General features: G+C 40.7%; 1 protein-coding gene across 1 annotated transcript; it reads right to left on the bottom strand.

Annotated features, from left to right (window-relative positions):
* Window positions 1-6,784: 6,784 nt before the first annotated feature.
* On the bottom strand, window positions 6,785-18,820 carry LOC306970144 (sodium/hydrogen exchanger 6-like). Its single transcript, XM_079566012.1, has 16 exons — window positions 18,445-18,820; window positions 17,633-17,832; window positions 17,487-17,564; window positions 17,340-17,416; window positions 17,145-17,257; window positions 14,943-15,048; window positions 13,398-13,539; window positions 12,414-12,519; window positions 11,932-12,020; window positions 11,171-11,284; window positions 10,324-10,435; window positions 8,531-8,684; window positions 8,390-8,420; window positions 8,129-8,217; window positions 7,360-7,465; window positions 6,785-7,144 (listed from the first exon to the last, which is right to left on the bottom strand). Exons 1-16 carry the CDS (start codon window positions 18,692-18,694, stop codon window positions 6,833-6,835), a joined length of 2,079 nt encoding a protein of 692 aa, XP_079422138.1. The 5' UTR covers window positions 18,695-18,820; the 3' UTR covers window positions 6,785-6,832.
* Window positions 18,821-19,487: the final 667 nt, after the last annotated feature.

Here is a 19,487-nt window from a genome sequence, read left to right as displayed (position 1 = left end):
ATAGTTGGCAGGAGTTTTCCAAACAGAACTGGTGTAACTGAGACACATTTGTCACATCAGGACTTTGTAATGACCACTTCAAAACATTGACTTTGTTTTCCTTAAAGGAATAGGCCACCGTTTTTATATACTAAGATATGTTCTTACCTCACTTTAGTCGAGTTAATATATCCCCGTCTGGTCATTGTCCGCGCGCTCTGTCACGCAAACGGAGCACATACGCAGCCTCTCCCATATGTGACATAGCTCCGAAAAAGCTCACGATAGAAGCTACCAAGCTCTTCCACGTGTTCCCTATTTAAATAAAGTTACGTGAAGTGTTTTCATGCGAAGTATATTTACACAGAAATGTAACGTGTCGATTTTATAAGCAAATAAAAAGGGGGACTATATTGTGAGGCGTAATGATACGAGGAGTAAAACGTCCGCGCAGTAACTCCTAAAGGTTATTGACGGAAGTGAGCGGGGGAAGTCTTTAGGAGTTACTACGCGGACGCTGTGCTCCTCGTATAATTACGCCTCACAATATAGTCCCCCTTTTTATTTGCTTATAAAATCGACACGTTACATTTCTGTGTAAATATACTTCGCATGAAAACACTTCACGTAACTTTATTTAAATAGGGAACACGTGGAAGAGCTTGGTAGCTTCTATCGTGAGCTTTTTCGGAGCTATGTCACATATGGGAGAGGCTGCGTATGTGCTCCGTTTGCGTGACAGAGCGCGCGGACAATGACCAGACGGGGATATATTAACTCGACTAAAGTGAGGTAAGAACATATCTTAGTATATAAAAACGGTGGCCTATTCCTTTAAGTCACTTTGTAACCAGTATTGGCCGTTTGCTTTGGGTCATTGTCCAAATGGAAAACCCATCTGTGCCCAAGTTTAACTTCCCGGCTGATGTCTTGAGATGTTGCTCCATTATTTCCCCATAATGTTCTTTCTTCTTCCTCCAAACGTGACGATGGTCATTAGGGCCTTTTTTATGATTATTTGCAAAGTCCAAACTGGCTTTTTTTATGGGGGTTTTTGGAGTAAGAGCTTCTTCCTGCAGAGCTCCCTCTCAGCCCATGTCGTTACAGTTCTTGTTTCACTCTGGATAATGACAAACTCTTACCAGTTTCAGCAACTTCACCAGGTCTTTTGCATTTGTTCTTGGGTTGATATTCACATTTCAGACACAGCTCGTTCATCTCTGGGACACAGAACCCGCTTTCTTTGTGATCTGTATGATGACTGGACATTTCCATCATTGTTTCACCCAGTGAACATGGACCTTAAATTGCACCCAAGGATGAACCAGACTTGTGCTTCCAAGGTCATGACATCGTCATCTGGACTTTCCCAATTTGTTAGGTATATGTTAGGTATATAGTAAGTATAGTAATCTTAGTGTATGTTAACTTTTAGCTTTGTAAAAAGTAATGAAAAAAATAGTAGAAAATTCAATCTCTCATTCTTCTGGCATTTGACAAATAGAAATAAATGATAAGATTCTAATTGACTTGAAAAAAATGCAAATGTGTCTTTTTATAGAGTGTATGTAACCATGGTTCTTGCTGTATATAGATATATATATTTATAATACGGTATACAGTATATATATTTTATTTTATTTTTTTTAACTAGAAAACTAGAACTGTATTTTCTTTGTGCAATCATGCTCAAACCTTTCTAAATGTTCCCCTTTAATGAGAAATAGTGTGCATCATTTGCTTTCATGTTTCAGAACTAACTTCTGCCCTTCTTTATTTTATCACAACATCTTATTGTCCTCAGATATGGTCTAATACTTGTTTAAGAGTGGCTATAATGTAACATGAATCATATAAGGAATATATTCACAGGCAATCGATGGTGAACGTGACATTTGATACAGCAGCGTCAAACACTGGCCACATCTCAGCTGTATCACGATACAACAGGGTCTTGGTCGTGCCTTGTTGTTGTCAGGATCATCAGGCATCATGTTGTGGAGGTCATTCTGTCCAATCACTTCAACGATCTCAAAATTGAACTTTCAAATTCGCCTGAAGTGTCGCCCTTCATTCAGTAGCAGAAGACCTTCCATCGGTTGCCCAACAAGGATATCGAGGAGCCACTCACTGGTCTGAACGTAGATGTTGTGAATGAGGAAACACAACAGTTTGTAGCATCACTGAGAGCCAACGTGTTGGAGCAGGCTCAGTCGCAAAGTCATTTCCAGAGAGGTGCAAGGAGTTTGTGTTATCTTTCTCTCTGAGCAGAAACCCTCCTGTATCTTTCAAGTGGACAGGAAATCAACAGGAATCCAGACTCCAAAGGCTGAAAGATGGGATTATGACATTTTCGTGGAAAACATTCATGAATGTGCAGTTCATCGTCCCTTTTCTGGCTGGCATGTTGATACACGATGTCCTGATTGCAACACAACAGGTTGATGTACCAATGGCATTCACTGATATATTCCCAGCTGGAGAAATTATAATTCAGCAGATCTTGAAGTTTCTTTATTATTTTCACCTGTCTCATCAGTTTTGTTTTTTTCCGCCCCTCTCTCTGATTGCTGATTATCTCCCTAACTGGGTGCCTTTTAAACAATGCTACCTGTCAATAACTTCGTGGGACAATGTGTTTGTTAATTTACATCTTTACCCTTCTCTCAATCTGTATCTTCCACCACTGTCGTCTCTCTTGTTGCGTCTCTCGTCATCTCACTCCTGGTCGACGCTCCCTCCCTGTCCAAGTCTCACTCTCGTTTCTGTTATGTCTAAACCCAACACACAAATTTGGACTCGAGTATTTTCCTCCAGGCAAACATGAGGACCTCACAGCATCCAAACCTCCTGTATTCATTGAACCACCTGTGATCCACCCACCAAAAGCAATGTCCATCTTCCCGTCTGTTCATTGAATAAATGAGTATTTGTCCTTCGAGTTGGTGATTTATTCAACGTTTTCTCATTGCTATCTGTAATAAAACCATCATGATGCCAAGGCGGGCAAAGGATTAGGGTTAAGGATGTAACATGTTTCTTTGCAAATAAATATGTTATTAACTGTTACATTTACAAGCTTATTTGTGTAAAAGCCCCATTGCACAGGCATGTAAACGCTTTACAACTCTCCCAAAAGCAAACTCTTTGTCTCTGACAGGTCAAACCACGACGCGCTTTAGTGTTTGTGAAACTCATTTTTACTCAGTGAGATAAGACAGGACCTTCAGCGTTGCACTGGGGCAGGTTTGCAGCACAGTGTGTAGCGGCCGGGTTGAGGATCAGCACCTCCAAATCTGAGGCCATGGTTCTCCACTGGAAAAAGGTGGCTTCCCCTCTTCAAGTCGGTGTGGAGTCCTTGCCTCAAGGGGAGGAGGTCAAGTATCTCGGGGTCGTGTTCACGAGTGAGGGACGGATGGAGCGTGAGATCGGCAGTGATGCGGTCGCTGTATCGGTCTGTCATGGTGAAGAGGGAGCCGAGTCGGGGGGCAAAGCTCTCGATTTACCGATCGATCTACGTTCCCACTCTCACCTATGGTCATGAGATTTGGGTAATGACCGAAAGGACAAGATCGTGGATACAAGCGGCAGAAATGAGTTTCCTTCACAGGGTTGCTGGGTACATTGAGAAAACATGTTCACTCAGATGGCATGTCTCAATACAGCTCATAATGAAGCATTGGCAACATGAGACACACAGGAGAGAGCATGTCCATAGCTAAGATACAGAACACAGTGCACCCCTCTGTAGCTGGAGGCACTGAGTTCACAAAAAAGTTCTTCATCTTTTATTGTTTTTGCCAACTTCCTGCTTGTCAAAGAGATGTTGCTTAAGGCATCACAACAATAATTGCAACACAAATAAGTTGAGTGAAGACATGTCGTGTTAAAAGATTCTTGTTCCTACCAAATACAGATTGAGACAGTTGACTAGTATTCTATATTTTCAGTAAGACTGTTCACACCTACAAAATAGCTTTAGATTTACAGGGATCTTCGACAAATACAGTGTCATGAGTTTCAACTCCAGAGTTTGTTGAATGTCTCTCCCCACACTCTCCTCGGTGTCAGGCAGGAAAGAGTATACATGATCTGAAATGTATCTAAATGTAAACATAATAAATGAAAATCCTTGTTTTCTAATGTATGTGGTTTAGTCTAGATTTGGTATATCTATCCTAGTCTAAACTACGTCCATCTAGTTCCAGATATACACAACATGTCAAAACCAAGGACCATAAATACAAAGCTGCACTCACTCATTTTTAGAGGTGTTTTATTTTTCCAACACAATCTGAACGCATCTGAGACACTGTTAATAACAATGGACCACACGGGAAGACACTTGTACAGCTCCCTCAAACAATGGTTCATTTTAGAAACATTCACAACACACCAGTGCAGCAGGTCTCACAGACAGTAAACACGCCATTTGATTTGTCTTTTTAGATGCAGTTACTACAGTGTGTCCGTAATGTCCAGTTACCACAGACGCCCGATTAATCTACACAGGCCATTTGTGTATTCTGTCATTTCCTATACAGTTTATGCACATTTAAAAACAAAAAAAAAATGGACAAGGAAATTGTAACCAACTAAGACCATGCATTTAATCACAACTTTCTTGGGCTGACTTGTTTCTTTCTATACACCCAGCCCAAAAAGCATCAAAGAAACTAAAAACTGCTAAATTAAACAAAACATTTTGTTCCAGTTAAAGTGTAAGTATTAGTTTAAAGGTGCAGTGTGCAATGTCTTATTGACACACTACAATATAAAGGTGTCAGTGATACAGAGGAAAAAGAAAATGGTAGCAGCATAGAGTATGTGATGCAACATTTTCCACAGATTGCCACTGTTTTCCGCTCTGACATTTTATTTAACACCATTAGACAGTAAAAATGCTTCTATTTTTTCAACATGTCAATTCAACCCAGTTCTTTAGGTCAGTATAGCTGCTTTTGTTCGTATAAGCAAAAAGTCCAATTTGTTGTACCGTTTTACTACATTCTGATTCTGCTGGATAGTGAGGAGCATGAACATTGCTTGTTCTTAAATCTACAACAGCCAGTAGAGACAAACTTCCTGTGGAGATTTCCTCTGCCTTCTTAGATGCCACGTGAGTCAGATAACCTCTGCACACTTTTTATATTCCGAAATGATCTGACGCATGCAGAAAGGAGAAGCAGTACCCTTTTCTAACAGGGTGCTTCATCTGGGCTTTCACAACTACTTCAGACCCCTTGTTCTTGGTATTTTTTGTAATATGTAAAATAATATGCGGTAAGAAAATAACCCTACTTGTGCAACTGTAATTATATGCAGTAACATCAAATGCCAGCAGAGGGTGCACTTCTCCCTCTGCAAAAACTAAACTTGGGTACCAGCAAACCAGCCGATCTAGGAAGAGAGTTTGACCAGTTTGGTGAAGATGGACTAGAAAACTCACAGAAAAAAAAACATGGAAATCTCTGTGTGACGTACACCGGAGCTGGCGTTTGACAACTAAAGCATGCGCAGATTAAACAAAACACCAGGTATGTACCGTATGCTTGCTTTTGAGGATCATTTAACAAGGCATGGGCCCTAAAAGAGAGACTAATAAAAGGTACCATATCGCATAAGAGTTTTATAAAGATTTGAAATCACTGAAATTACACACTGCATCTTTAAGTTATAATTTTGGAGTGTTATACAGTTATTATTCTAACCATATATTGCCCTGACATAAATAAGGGATCACACTGTATAAAAACGCACAACATTAACTGCACAAAGCAAATATATACAAATCTACATCAGGAAAATCCGTTTCCGAATATAGGCACTTCATTTAAAACAGTTCAGCCAGCCCTCGGGTTCCCAAGACACGGCAGTAACTCTTTCTTAAGGGAGAAATTTAAAGATAGAAATCAATAGCCCTAACGTGAGGATATTTTTGAACATTTCATCGTAGTCACGCACTTTTTTTTCATTTGTTTTTTTTTCACAATTTACACACAAGGAAGCGCTATTTCTCAAGTTACAGCATTAAACAAATATGCTACAGTGTTCCGACATGCACAACGTTACTGGAATGAACAGCCTCCTGCTTTTAGTAAAAATGTTGCTTTGAAAAGTGCAAATAAAAAAACAAAACAAACAGATCCCGCATGTCGTCACTAGTGTCATGGACAATAAATAAATAAATAAATAAACAAAAGTAATCGTGCTAATAAATTATCCATAAAGAATGAAAAGCGGTGTTTATGACTGGGATTAATCTTTACAGTGTTGAATACAGCAGTACAAACACCTTCAATAGCATTTTGACTAATCTGGTCATGAGGATTTGTGTATGAAATAGTTTCTAGATTGAAACCACATTACCTTCCTGGAATAAATAAAAAACATTGCTTAAAATAAATGTAATTGTGCATTTTACTTTTAGAGTACCTTATGTGTTATGTGTTGTTAAAACATCAGCTGTAGTAATAGAAAAGAAATTAAAAAAAACATTTAATAATGATTTCCGTCGCCACTAGATGGCACTATATCCTTCTGTATATGGATACATGAATCTACATTAGGTGGCGGGCTATGAATCAAGTGGATCAGAATGCTAATGCTTGCAAATAAAAGTAAATATTAGTTTCTTTGATCGACTTTTTTTTTGCTCAAAAGCATTTAGTTTAAAACTACCTCATGTGTACTTGTAATGCTGATACTGTATTTTGAGTGAACTATAAGAGGCATTTTGTAATATAATAATGGAGCTGATCCCGTTATGAAAAGGTTTTAGTTGTAATTGTTTCATCTGACTTTTTTTTTTTGCGTGACCTAAAAGATAAAGCGACGCGGGAGTCAAACCTGCCTACAGTCTGTGCCGCCGTGGGTCCGATTTGGGCGGGGAGGGCGGAGGGGGCAGGGTGACCGTGATGGGGGGGTCCAGCGGGTCGTCCATGGGCAGGACCAGCCGCGTGCCTCGAATGGCGATCTCGTTTTCGGACTGGGCGAGCTCGTTGTCCAGCCCGTCGTCATGGAGACCTGCCCCGGCGCCGGAGCGCTTGCGGTTGACCGTGCGCGACCCGGAGGCGTCTGTGCTCACGGTGACGTCGGCAAACATGGAGCTGACGCTGGCATCGTTCAGAATGAAGTCGTCATCGTCATGGAGCGGGCCCTCGTTCTGATGGGAGGGAGAGAGGGTCAAATGTCGGAAATGCCACACGGGCGTTCAGATAGATGCTACGCTAACGTCAGCAACTTGGCAATACACTGATGGAGTAAACTCAGACACAATACGTAGCATTTGTATTCGTCAATGCTCAATGTTTGCTGTGCTGAACAGTTAATATAACATAAAGATATTTTCATACGAGTACACATCCTGAATGCACCCACCTCGTAGGCCTGAGGGCTGGTGAGGCATCGTGCGATGGGGCCGCAGCAGGACGGCAGCGTCGCAGTGAGGGGAGGACCACTGTGAGTCAGCAGCGGCTTCAGGTAACTGTGAGCACTGTCAAGGACTAAGACTGTGATAGTGTTGGTGGTATGTATTTTAAAAGTTTAAAAATCCACAGATGTAAAGATGAATCACTTCTATAACAAAATGGGATCTATATTCTAAAAATGGGGATAAATCTGTGTGTAAGTCATTATACAGGTTTATACTTGTAAATAATAATTGTAATGTTATACACTGTTACTTGCACTACACACTCATTCTTCACTCTTTGGTGTTAAAGGGGGCGGATGAGCAGAGAAACGAAATGGCTCCAAACCACAGTTTCCGTTGTTTAATACAGCTCTGCTTTCTCACAGCCTGTTACAGCCTACACGTGCGGCCTTTATGTACCTAAAACCTATGCCACATGTGAGTCAGGTGTTGTTTTGCTCTTGCCATCTATTTTTAAGTTCTTCTTTCATTTTCTGAAAAAGGAGACTAGATTAGAAAGGCAACAGGCTTCCCCCCCAAAGGCCAAGGGTCTTCTGGTGATTCTGTGGTGATTTACATTTACTTAAATTAAACCCAAAATTTCTCTCTTCTTGATCATTTTTTTGTTTGCGCTACTTCAGTTCTTGCTCTGCAGTTTGTAAATTGCTCCCTCCTGTGGTTGATGCACGAAACGCCGTCACATTTATTTATAAAGTCATGATGATCAAAGGATACTTGCGGTCGAAGTTATACCAGATCCTGAACGGCCAGGCGCTTTCATGTTTCGTGTTCCTCCTCTGGGACCCATCCAACATTGTGGCGCTCTGAAACACAAGTAATAATAATAATAATAATGCCACAGACCCAAGATAACAATTGTATAATGATTCATGCAAGTGTGTCTTACAAACCTGACTGTGACCATGAAGGAATAGGCAATCTTTATTCTTAATGTGAACTAAATTTGCTTTGACGATTCGAACAATATGAACTTACAGTGTTTTCTTGATCTGAATCCACGCCCACCCTGAGGAAAAGAAAGACATCATTCATCATTCACTCTAACATTTAAATCCAATACATTTTGAATGGAGAACTGACCAGGTAATTTCAGAGAGTAACTTAAAGCACACTTACGGTATGCTCATGAAGGAGAGCATGGGCATGGTCCCGCCTCCGCAGACCCACACGGTGAAGAAGACGATCAGGAGCGTGGTGGAAAACATCATCTGCCGCGCGTATGTCGCCGTGTCCCGGATGGAGAGAGCAAAGGTCATGGCCCCCCGCAGACCTGTAACACCGAAGCAATCATTTGTTACACTACATCTACTATTTATAAGCAGAGCAAATAGAGAGCAGCTTTAATGATGACAATTTCCACATTTAGGTACTGCTTGACTGGCAGTTTCAATTCAACACATTATAAGAGTTGTCAGTATTATTAGCATTTGAGAGGCATGATCAGGACTGTGGGGCAGAGACAGCCTAAAGTCTTTAATCATGGTGCATCAAACAGGAAAAACTAAATCTTACAGCTCTTTGGAAAAAAGACTTGCGTGACAAGAACAATATGACTATCTCAGAAAGGAAACTGATAAGAAGCTTGCAGTTATCATTCTGCTGTACTGAGAATTACACGTCTTTGGCCCGCAGTGCTGAAGACTGAAAAGTAAATGTCATCATTCTTCTGACGAGTTTCTAATCGCTCAGTTTCCTCAAAATGTTTCTACAAAATGTCGCGTTAAACAGTTTCGGGAAAGATCAGCGAAGCACGAACCACAGAGACAATGGTTAGAGTTGTGGAGCTGTTGTAGATAGTTTTAACCTCTTACCCCCCCGCCTTAACCGAGCACATTTTCTCCAGTTCGACTTGACTGAAAACGCAGCAAAAAAAAGGATCAAAAACGTGACAAACACCAAGCTGAACAGGCGACAAAAAAGTGATGAAAAAGCAACAAAAGTGCAACAAAACAGGCGACAAAAACACATCAAAAATGTAGCGATGCAAGTAAAATCTTTGATGACTGTAGGGCTGCAGGTCTTAGCTTTCAAATGAGGTGTTACTCTGGCCTATAGTCTGCAAGCTCCAGTGCTCGGTTCAGGTGGGGGTTAAGAGGTTAAGAGCTTTTGCAAGATATTGACGAAGGTACAAACATCAAATGTATTTGTTTATTTGGTTGGGACGGTGCCTGTTAAAGGGACTAGATGCAAGTTGATCATTTTATACTCAGGTCTTACGCGTAACTGCAGCTTCTATATTAAGCTCGTGCATGACGGCAATTCGGACCCGAAGTAACAACGTTTTGAGTGACAGTGCAGGATTTTAGAAGCAGTTGGGGTGAAAAGGTCTGAGCTCATTCTACACATTTGGACATTGCTGGAACATGTAGGGGGAGGCAAATACTTGATTTTAACATTTTTGAACTCCGTATAGTCCCTTTAATGAACATACATGGGACTCATGCATGTAAACACGTCACGCCGGATTGTAGTCTTGGGCTAATTTGCATCCGCTGTCCCACACTCGCACTTAAACACATTCTCCTTCATCCTGGTCTATTGTACATGTTTTTAGTGGTAGGGGAGAACATGCAAACTCCACACAGAAAGGCCCGGCCAGGTGGGAATTGAACCTGGACCTTCTAGCTGTGAAGCACAAGAACGAGCCTCTGTAAGAATTTTCAAACTGTTTGAAAATTCTTAATTTCTCGGTATATTAGACCTACAGGTTTGAACTAAATTATCCAATACTGATGATCTAATACTTCCTGGACAACAGAAACAGCTTGAATTGTATATGTTTGTGTATTTCATGTAGAATGAATAATGAAATGTGTTAATAATAACACATTTCTATCTCCATATAAACCTTCTTTTGCACAAACACTATTTCTCTTTCTTTCGCAGCGACTCGGCACACAGCCCCGTACCTGCAAACATCATTACGTGCTGGAAGTTGGATCCGATTTTGTTCCTTCGTCCCAGGTTCAGCAGGAAGGACAGGGGGTAAATGTTGGCCGCTCTCCCCAGAAACACGGCCAGCTGCGCGGGAACGGGTCAAGGACTCAGCACAGAGCAAAACAAAGGAGCAAAACCAGGTTTGATCCAACGGAAAAACCTCGGAAATCTCATCTCACGCCCGACTCAAAAAACAGGACACTTAATGCTCAATGTTTTGCAGTCTCTGAATACAATATGGACGTTTAGAGCTGACATTGAATCCCAAGAAATAAAGAATAAATGGTAACAAAGATCTGTCTAGGTTTTGAAGATACGAGTGGAAATGTGGCGTTATATGTTGCAAGTTTTGTGTGCGGATTTTACCACTTTTCATTATTGTAATTTTATGAATAAGGGAAATAGTGGTAATGCGATTATACAGTGCCTCTCGTAAGTATTCATACACCTTGAACTTTTGCACATTTTGTCATGTTTACAACCCTAAACATGAAGATTTCATTTTGATTTTTTTACTGAACGTTCACACACAAGTAACAGACACGCCCCACTTTTCACTTTTCTATTTTTTGAAAATTAACAGAATCATGTATCATTTTGCTTTCACTTCACAGTTGTCGGTTACTTGTGTGTGAACGTTCAGTAAAAAAATCAAAATAAAATCTTCATGTTTAGGGTTGTAAACATGACAAAATGTGCAAAGGTTCAAGGTGTATGAATACTTACGAGAGGCACTGTATGTAAATATGGCATTATACACTATCAATAATACATAATTAATAAATAACATGCATCTCTCAAACATCAGGTGAAAGATACAAATGCTCCGATGATGAAGAGTGGGTTGAAAACATGAGACTGGAAAGAGAACAGGGTCAGCCCCATGTACGAGAAGATGAAGTTCTCCGCCAAGAAGTTCAGTAGCTCGAACAACTAAAGACACACAGGAGAAAATGGTTAATAATACAGTGCAAAACTATCCTGCTACATCAGCTAAAATTGTGTTCCATTCCATTTAAATATTTAAGTTTTAGATCATACTGTCGATTTTCGGGTTTCGGGTGACACTGAAAGCAGTGGTTTTATCTTCAGTTCTATCAGAGCATTTCAGGAAGTCACTTTCTATCTCTCTCACCACAAGAGCTCAGCTCGGAAAAATGAGGTTTGGTGTGAAACGCTGTGTTGGCCTATTTGAGCCTTTTTTTATGAAAGTTTTCATTTTCACACTTCTATGTGCAAAAACATGCTGCAAAAAGGTGTTAAACACAGGACCGATTTATCAACACTGACCTACCTCTGCACCCAATTCTCAATTTGGTGCAGATCGGGGTTTCTGCTACTTTGAAAAACAACATCCACAGAAATGTCTTCATAAACTAGGACAGACTAATAAATCCTGGTTATCTAATGTTTAAAAAACAGCATTAGAGGTAATTTATTTAAAAAAAACAGAAAGGCTTTGCAGATAGGGACTAATATTTCTTCTTCATCGCATAGTGGAGTTTCTGCCGTCTATGCTAACTAAAACATAAACACACTTTCACAGACAAATCTACTAAAAAGACGCGTTGTTCCTGCACCTGTTTGGTCCTGTCCTGGGAATCTGGGGAGAGGTTGTTGTATGTGTAGTGAGCCTGAGTTATCCCACAGAACAGCACCGCAACCACACCTGAGCATGATGCAAGAACATTACACTGGTCAGTTAACATAAGAAAAGGCAGCACAAGTTGAAACTACTTCAAATATGCTGAAAATGAAGATGGAAGGCAGATAAAAGTATTGTAGCAGGAAGTCTAAAACTTGATGATACCATGGTGCCAGAAACAACTGTCACACTTACATACTAACAATAAAAGGAAACTTCTCAGTCAATTTGTGACAGTGGTGTGTTTTTGATTTGCACAAGCTGAAGAGTCCAATTTCCAAAAAAAAACAGGGCTGAAAACGCCAGTTTAAGAAAAAAAAGAAAATGCGCCCATGTGCATAGTTTGATCCACTGTCCATTAACTTTCTGGGTGATGGGGTCTAAACACATACTGGAATAGACTGTAATAAACTGTACCTGTAAAGCCACAGGCCTCGGCCAGCAGGAAAGTGCTCCAGGACATGAGGAAGAAGAGGGCAGTCTCCAAAAGAGGGAAATCCCTCAGCTTTGTGAACTTAGTCACGTGAACAAGGTCAAGGTCAAGGTGGACAAACCATGAGCAAAACTACCATTCCTTTCACTACCATAGACATATAAAATGGAGATTGCTACATTGTCAATACTAGTGGTTCTCAAACTATGGTGGTCCCTCAGAAGTCTTTTGGCTGGTTTCCTTCCTCTCTTCAGTCTTAGTTGGGGTAAGCCATGGTTTGAACACTATATCTTTGTCCCATTCAAGTGGCACGTTTCTTTGTTGTGTGTGTATGTGTGTTTGCCTGGCCAGCCATGCTTTTTCAAAGCTATGTAGTCTGGGAGCGAATGTGGTCTCAGCGATTTCCCAGTGGGCATTATTGACAGATGCCATCAGCCAATTAGAGAAACACCAGACTTGCCGCAGGAACAAGATGCAGGAAGCCTTTTAAGTAAACATTAAACAAGGAAGGGATGGCATGTAATGCCAATACAACGCTGCTTCTCATTTAAAACAGACGAAAAACAGAAGAAAAAGTGAATCGGTAGTCGCACTACTCTTGGAGGAGTGGGGTGACAGCTTTCGTCTCTTGGTGCGATGAACTCCAGCTCTCGGGCCGTGAATGGACCGATAGTGGTAAAATCAGGAAATGATTGGCTGCGAGCAGCTGCCCAGATGGTTCTTCTTTCGAACAGAAAGGAGAAGCGTCTGGCAAGCCAGGCAATGTGTCACATGTTATTATGTGCTTTTTTGAAGCACGTAATAACATAATTAATATTTCAAGAGATACTTGTGGTGAAATGTTTGAGAATGTTTGTCTTAACTGCATTGTTTCACTGACTACTCTTCTCAAATTAGCCGTTGTAAGCTGACAGATGTACGCATCATAAAACAATAATATTCAAAATGTACAGTTGATAAAAGGATATGAATGCAGTTACGACTCCAGTGGCCACTCCGAGAGCAAAGGATCCACTGAAAACTCCAAGAAACACACCAAAGGACTTTAACATGGCCATTGCCTCGAAACTGTGGCTGTTATCTCCCACCGGCTGATATGCAACAATAGACCTAGAGAAAGATGAAATCAGAAAATCAGAAAAAAGGGAAATAAGCCCTGCCAATGGAGAAGGGAAAGTGGTCAAATTATAAACGCATGCAAAGATCCAAATGTCTCAGGCACAAACCGAATCCTTCTCTCATTAAAAGGGAGTCTATGTTTATCAAAGAGGATGATCAGTCCGAGCAAAAACAAAATGGTAGCAGATAAAAAAATTCTCATGTACATGCATGAGTCCTGTATGTATATTTAGGTATATAAGAAATCTGGAAATGTGAAAGGAAATGAAATTAAACGGTACACTGCTAAATTACTAGTGTTTGTTCATTATTGGCCACATAAAATCATAAGTTCTACACCAAACACCCTCACTTGCACAGCTGTCTCCATTTATCCAGGGTTGGAAATGACGCAAAGAGTGCACAGAAGCTACATTTTCATTCACAAATTTGCAGTTCGTAAATAAAAGTTTAAAATGAAATCGTTACAAATAATAAAACATAAGTTAAAACAAGCAATGTAAGTCCAACATTCAAGGAAAAAAACTGCTCAAACGTGAATAGGTAATAAGGCCTTAGCTAATAAATGCTGCAACACAGAGCACCCCCCTACCCACCGGGACGTCCCAGTGTCATTCTGTCCCATCATCTCATGGTCCCCCTGGGGCAGCACCGGGCCCCTGTCCCCTGAGGAGACTGAGGCCTGTCTGCTCTGCTTCTCAAAGCGCAGGAGCACGCTGCATACATGTGTACAATACATACGGACAGGAGACGACCACACAGATGGAGGCGGCGGCAGTGGGAATGACACGGATGATGTTAGTACAGAGTAAGTGGACAACAAACACCAGGGTTTCTGCAGGTTGAACATCCATTACTTTAACCAACAATACTACCGACACTATTGTTCGAACAGTGTACGGCACATGTGATAAGCCAAACTCGTACATTTTTGTGTGGCAACCGGATTGGCAAGATAATTTGCTACACAGTCGAGTTAAAAGTTATCAACAATGTCAGGGCGAACAATAAGGCCGGGTTATTTGATCCATTGTGTGTTTACAAAGACATTCAACTTTAAATGTGTGGATAACTGCAAGTTCAGCAGCCACACCATTTGACACACAAGACTTTGTTAATCACAATCTCTAATTTTAGATGTGTGAGTAAATGTGTGTGGGGGGCTCATGAAAATGCTAAAAACAGATCCTGAATTGAAGTCTGTTTACATTTTTAATCTAATCCACTTTATTTCCATTGCACATTTTAAAACGTGACATTGGTGCAAACCTGCAGAAACCCATCAAAATGAAATTTTTAAACACAAATGGATGACGTGAAACTACATAGAAACATAGACAACATCTATAATAAAGTAATGTTATATGTTACTGTGGTGTGTGAGTAATGCTTACGAAGACAGGACGATGGCTACTGCGTCATTGAGGACACTCTCCCCAAAGAGCAGGGCGTATAAATCCACATCCACCTTCAGCTCATTGAAAATGGCCAGAACTGTCACTGCAATCAGAAAGAATCTCATGTGAAATGTCTTTAAAGGTGCACTATGCAACTTTTTAGGTGAAAAAAATATGTTCTTACCTTAGCTTAGATGAGTTCATTTGTACCTGTCTGGTCTTTACGTGTGCCCTCAGTCACGTAAACACAGCACAGACGGCGTTAGCATTTGGCCTCTCCTCCTCTCCTCTATTGCTCCAAACAAGGTGAAGATAGAAGCTACCAAGCTCTTCACGCTTTCCTTATATAAATATGGTTACATGAAGTGTACACGATCCAAGTATAGCTACACAAAATTGAACAATGTGGATTTTCTAAGCGGATAATAATGGGAACTATACTGCAAGGTGTAATAACTACTTACTTAAACAATCCCGCAGTAATATTACTGTACGGACGCCGAAATGATCCTGGTGTTAAAAGAAAAACAAAAAACCAAGGCACTTTCTGTTTTTGTATTTCTTTTGAGTTTTAGTTCCCCAAAGACCAAAGAGCACCTTCCCCCATAAACTAATTTTGTCTTTGACTTCCTGAGCACTTGTCACACACTGTCTAGTTTGTCTTTTTTTTTTTTTTTCCTGTACTCCTGTTTTTACTACGCCTTGCAAGATAGTTCCCCTTTTTATCCACTTAGAAAATCCACATTGTTTAATTTTGTGTAACTACACTTGGATCGTGTAACACTTCATGTAACTGTATTTAAATAGGGAAAACGTGGGAGAGCTTGGTAGGTGCGATCTTCACCTCGTTTGGAGCTATACAGGAGAGGAGGAGAGGCTAAATGCTAACGCCGTCTGTGCTGTGTTTATGTGACTGAGGGCACGCGTGAAGACCAGACAGGTACAAATGAACTTGTCAAAACTAAGGTAGAACATACAGTGGCCTCAATGACGCTCCAGGATCGATTGTTTCTAGGTGTACCAGAAACTGGCCAGAATTCTAGAGCATCATAAAGGCCACTGTGAGGGAAAGTGCTGCACCCACAACACCACTGAGTCACTAAAAGGTCAAATATACGCAAATATCTTTTTTTTCCCCACATAAAAAGTTAAATAGTGTAGCCTGGCTAACGCCATGCTGCTGTGTGCGCTCGAATCATTTTGAACTGCACAACAGCCTGGGGACCACGGCCGAAATTTTCGCATGGATTTGGGAACCAATCACAGAACGAGGAGGGCCGGCAAGACGATAACGCGCTATTCGATATACGGAAGCTTGTAGTTTATCTGCGGATTGAAAAAAAAAAAGTTTATTTACGGATCCAACATGACAGCAGCAGACACGATGGTATTTTTCGATCAAACCTTAGACCTTGTTCTAAATAGTTTAGCTCAAAAGTTTACAGCGGGTACGTCATACATCATCTCATACGATGATACGATTGGCTGTGGCTGCAGACGCATGATAGACTTTTTTTTTTCCGTATCGCCCAATAAACGACTATGGACGATCGTAAACTACTCCTCTCCTACGAGAAAATGAATTGGTGGTCCCCAGACTAAATATCACTTGTGATTTTAGTCTGGTGTTAGCCAGGCTATAAATTAACCTTTAATGAAAAGGTTTTTTTCTTTTTTGTTTCTGTAGATCAGTAATACAGTATACATATGAAAAACTAGGGGGGGGGGGAAGTAGAAGTTTGGAACTGTATAACTGAGAGATACAGTGCGAGTAAAGGTGCACTTTTGAATACTACTAAAAAAAATACTAAAATGATGTATTTTCCTCCCCCAAAACGTTTCAGCCATGTCCTAATGTGTAGTATGAGCCCAGACCTTTTCACCACAACTGCCTCTAAAATCCTGCACTGTCACTCAAAAAGTTGTTACTTCGGGTCCGAAGTGCCGTCATGCGCGAGTTTAATATAGAAGCTGCAGCTACACGTAAGACCTGAGGTGGCAGTAGTGAATAAAAAATGGCCAACTTGCATCTAGCCCCTTTAACATTAAAGGAGTAGGCAATCATCTGTTTTGTCTTTCGGCCAAGAACACGCAGGACCTTCAATGTTGTCACATGGGAAACAGGACACTTTTCAAATCCATTACTTTCGCACATTAGGACTCTGTGTATTGGCATGTGGCATGAACTGCAGCACAAACCTGGGTCTGTTGCGGAAACGATGGCGCCAAAAAAGAGGCAGTCGGTGAAGAAGAAATCTCCTCCCAGCTGCCCCACCATTTTCATGAAGGACACAAACCCGTACATAATCAGCCTAAAGGGCGTAAAAAGCACATGGTATTTAGTGCGTAAACTTGAATTACGAGCATAGGTGTCTCTGTAAGAGGTTTACTTACCCAATCACGAAGCAGGAGATGACTGTTCCCACAAAGGCATAAGCCAAGATGGAGCCAATGTTTCTGAAAAAATGTCTCTATAACAAACAAATGCAGAGGTTCATGTATAGTCAGTGGGTTAGTAGATGCTTTAGTGCTTAAACCCACTCTTTTTAAGCTGTAACCTGCGTGGAAGATGATGGGTGGTAGTAAAATGTTGAAAAACACTTCTGGATCAAACGTGACCTAAACATAGCATAGTAAACAAAACAAATTAAATATATACAATTTATATATTTTTGGCTTTTCTCTACCTTTCGGAGCATCTCGTCATCCTGCACTTGGTGTCCCTTGGCGCGGCTGACCTCCCCTTTCAGCGTGTACTCGTAGAAGCGCCCGCTGACATTGACCAGCAGCGTGGCGGGACTGGCATTCACTGCACAGCTCAAGACCACGTCGCTCGTGCTCGGCGGCACATGTACCCCGAATCTCAAAATCACACCCACCAACAGCCCTATTCAAAAAAAACACAGAGAGTCAGCAAGCAGCAGCAGAAGTCAAATTCAAAGTTTTTAAGACTTAATAACGGGTTAATAAGTAAGTTATGAGACTGTAGAGTGACTTATTTTAATGTATTTTGTGTATAGGCTGGTTGACAGGCAATTATTCTTACTCATATTCATAGATTTCATTTCAAAATACATAAAGCTAGAAGGCAAGAACTAATACAGTGGAATCGATATACATTTGTGATTTGTACCCATCAATTCACCTATGACCAAACACACCTGTGAATCTAAATTTAGATTTTAATTCAGTATATGTCTGATGAATTAGTTGAGAAATGTTTACCTGTACTTAAAGTTGTACAGTCTCTCAGTCAGTCATTTAGCTTATCTCTGAGTGTGATCTGAGGCACGTTGTACTAATCACCATCATCAAGCAGTAGCAGAATAGCTAATGTTTAACTAGAACAAGGTCAACTCTGCCCACAACATCACAAGAAATAGGATTGTGAAGGAATACGGGAAGTAAAATGATCCCAAAGGTGAGGTTTATAAGCTAACTGCTAGCGTTGAGGCCAAGTTCAGTGGATTGTAAGCCCAGCAGGGTAAAGCTTGCTTACCGTAGATCATAGCTAGCCCCGTCTCGTGCAGAAACCTGAATCTCCGGTGCTTGAAGAGCCATATAGTTAAAATAGTGAGGGTTAGCAGCATTATAAATATAAGCAGATTGGCACTGTCCTGTCGATGGCTTTCTTCAGCCTGTCTCTCCGTTTCGGCATTATTGCTCTGACTATTCACAAGCAAAAATGTCGAAAGAAAGGGAAATAAATAAAAGAGGTTTGACCGTGTGTCGCCGACAACGCGCCGCATTTTGGATCCGTGTTTGTTTTTCAGCGAAAGAGTTACATTTGGTGCCTGTTAGGAGACAAAATACCAGTGTGACAACGAGACAGGGCAAAATGACAGCTACTTCCGGTAGATTTACCAAAACAGTGCGACTTCCGCTTTTCACAATAAGAGTAACAATTAATTGTCTTTGTTTCAAAATACACCAAAACATGTTTACGTGCATGAGTTCCATGAATGTTCATTAACATGCACTGTCTCAACCAAATAAACGACTAAAACAAATCTTAATTAGAAAAACAAACAGCAAAAGAACGTTTTTAGGTTGAAATTAAGCACAGTTTTAAATTTAAACACAATCCATCACAACTTCAAGTCAAATGAAAATGTCAAAATGCAGATGTTTTGCCATGGTTCATCTGTGATCACATGGCTTCAACAGATCTCTCTGAATAAATCAACTGAAGTGAATATTATTTATTATTTACTCATATGATTGTAGCTTTAAGGATCAATAGGAGAGAGAGACTGTGGACTGATTCTGCTTTAACCAACAAATAAACATTTGTGAATTTTCTCTTCATCTGAAAGTTTGAATTTCAATAGTTGAGCACAGCCCGTTTTCACAGTTGTCACCTTTTTCAAGACATATGTATGTATTTTTTAATGCAACATTTGACGATGCCCTAAAAACGGTTGCGGGTTGTGATGTCGATTCCTCCTACTTCCTCAAACAGGAAACTAGATAAATGTCACTGAACTGCACGCACACAGTAGACCAGGCTCAGTCTGACGGGCTCTGAACACGTCTCTTCAC

Source organism: Gobius niger (assembly GCF_951799975.1).
Source record: "Gobius niger genome assembly, chromosome: 11".
Taxonomy (NCBI): Eukaryota; Metazoa; Chordata; class Actinopteri; order Gobiiformes; family Gobiidae; genus Gobius; species Gobius niger.
Note: the sequence above shows the minus strand (reverse complement) of the source record. Positions and strands in the feature narration are given on the sequence as shown.

Bases quoted from the DNA above. Each gene is read 5' to 3' on its own strand.
- LOC306970144 (XM_079566012.1), bottom strand. From the start codon at position 18,694: ATGCGGCGCGTTGTCGGCGACACACGGTCAAACCTCTTTTATTTATTT. The intron at 11,285-11,931 runs GTGCAGGAACAA...GTGTGTCTTTAG, and splicing joins CCCAGGACAGGACCAAACAG to TTGTTCGAGCTACTGAACTT. The intron at 8,685-10,323 runs GTACGGGGCTGT...TCGGTGTTACAG, and splicing joins GCACGTAATGATGTTTGCAG to GTCTGCGGGGGGCCATGACC.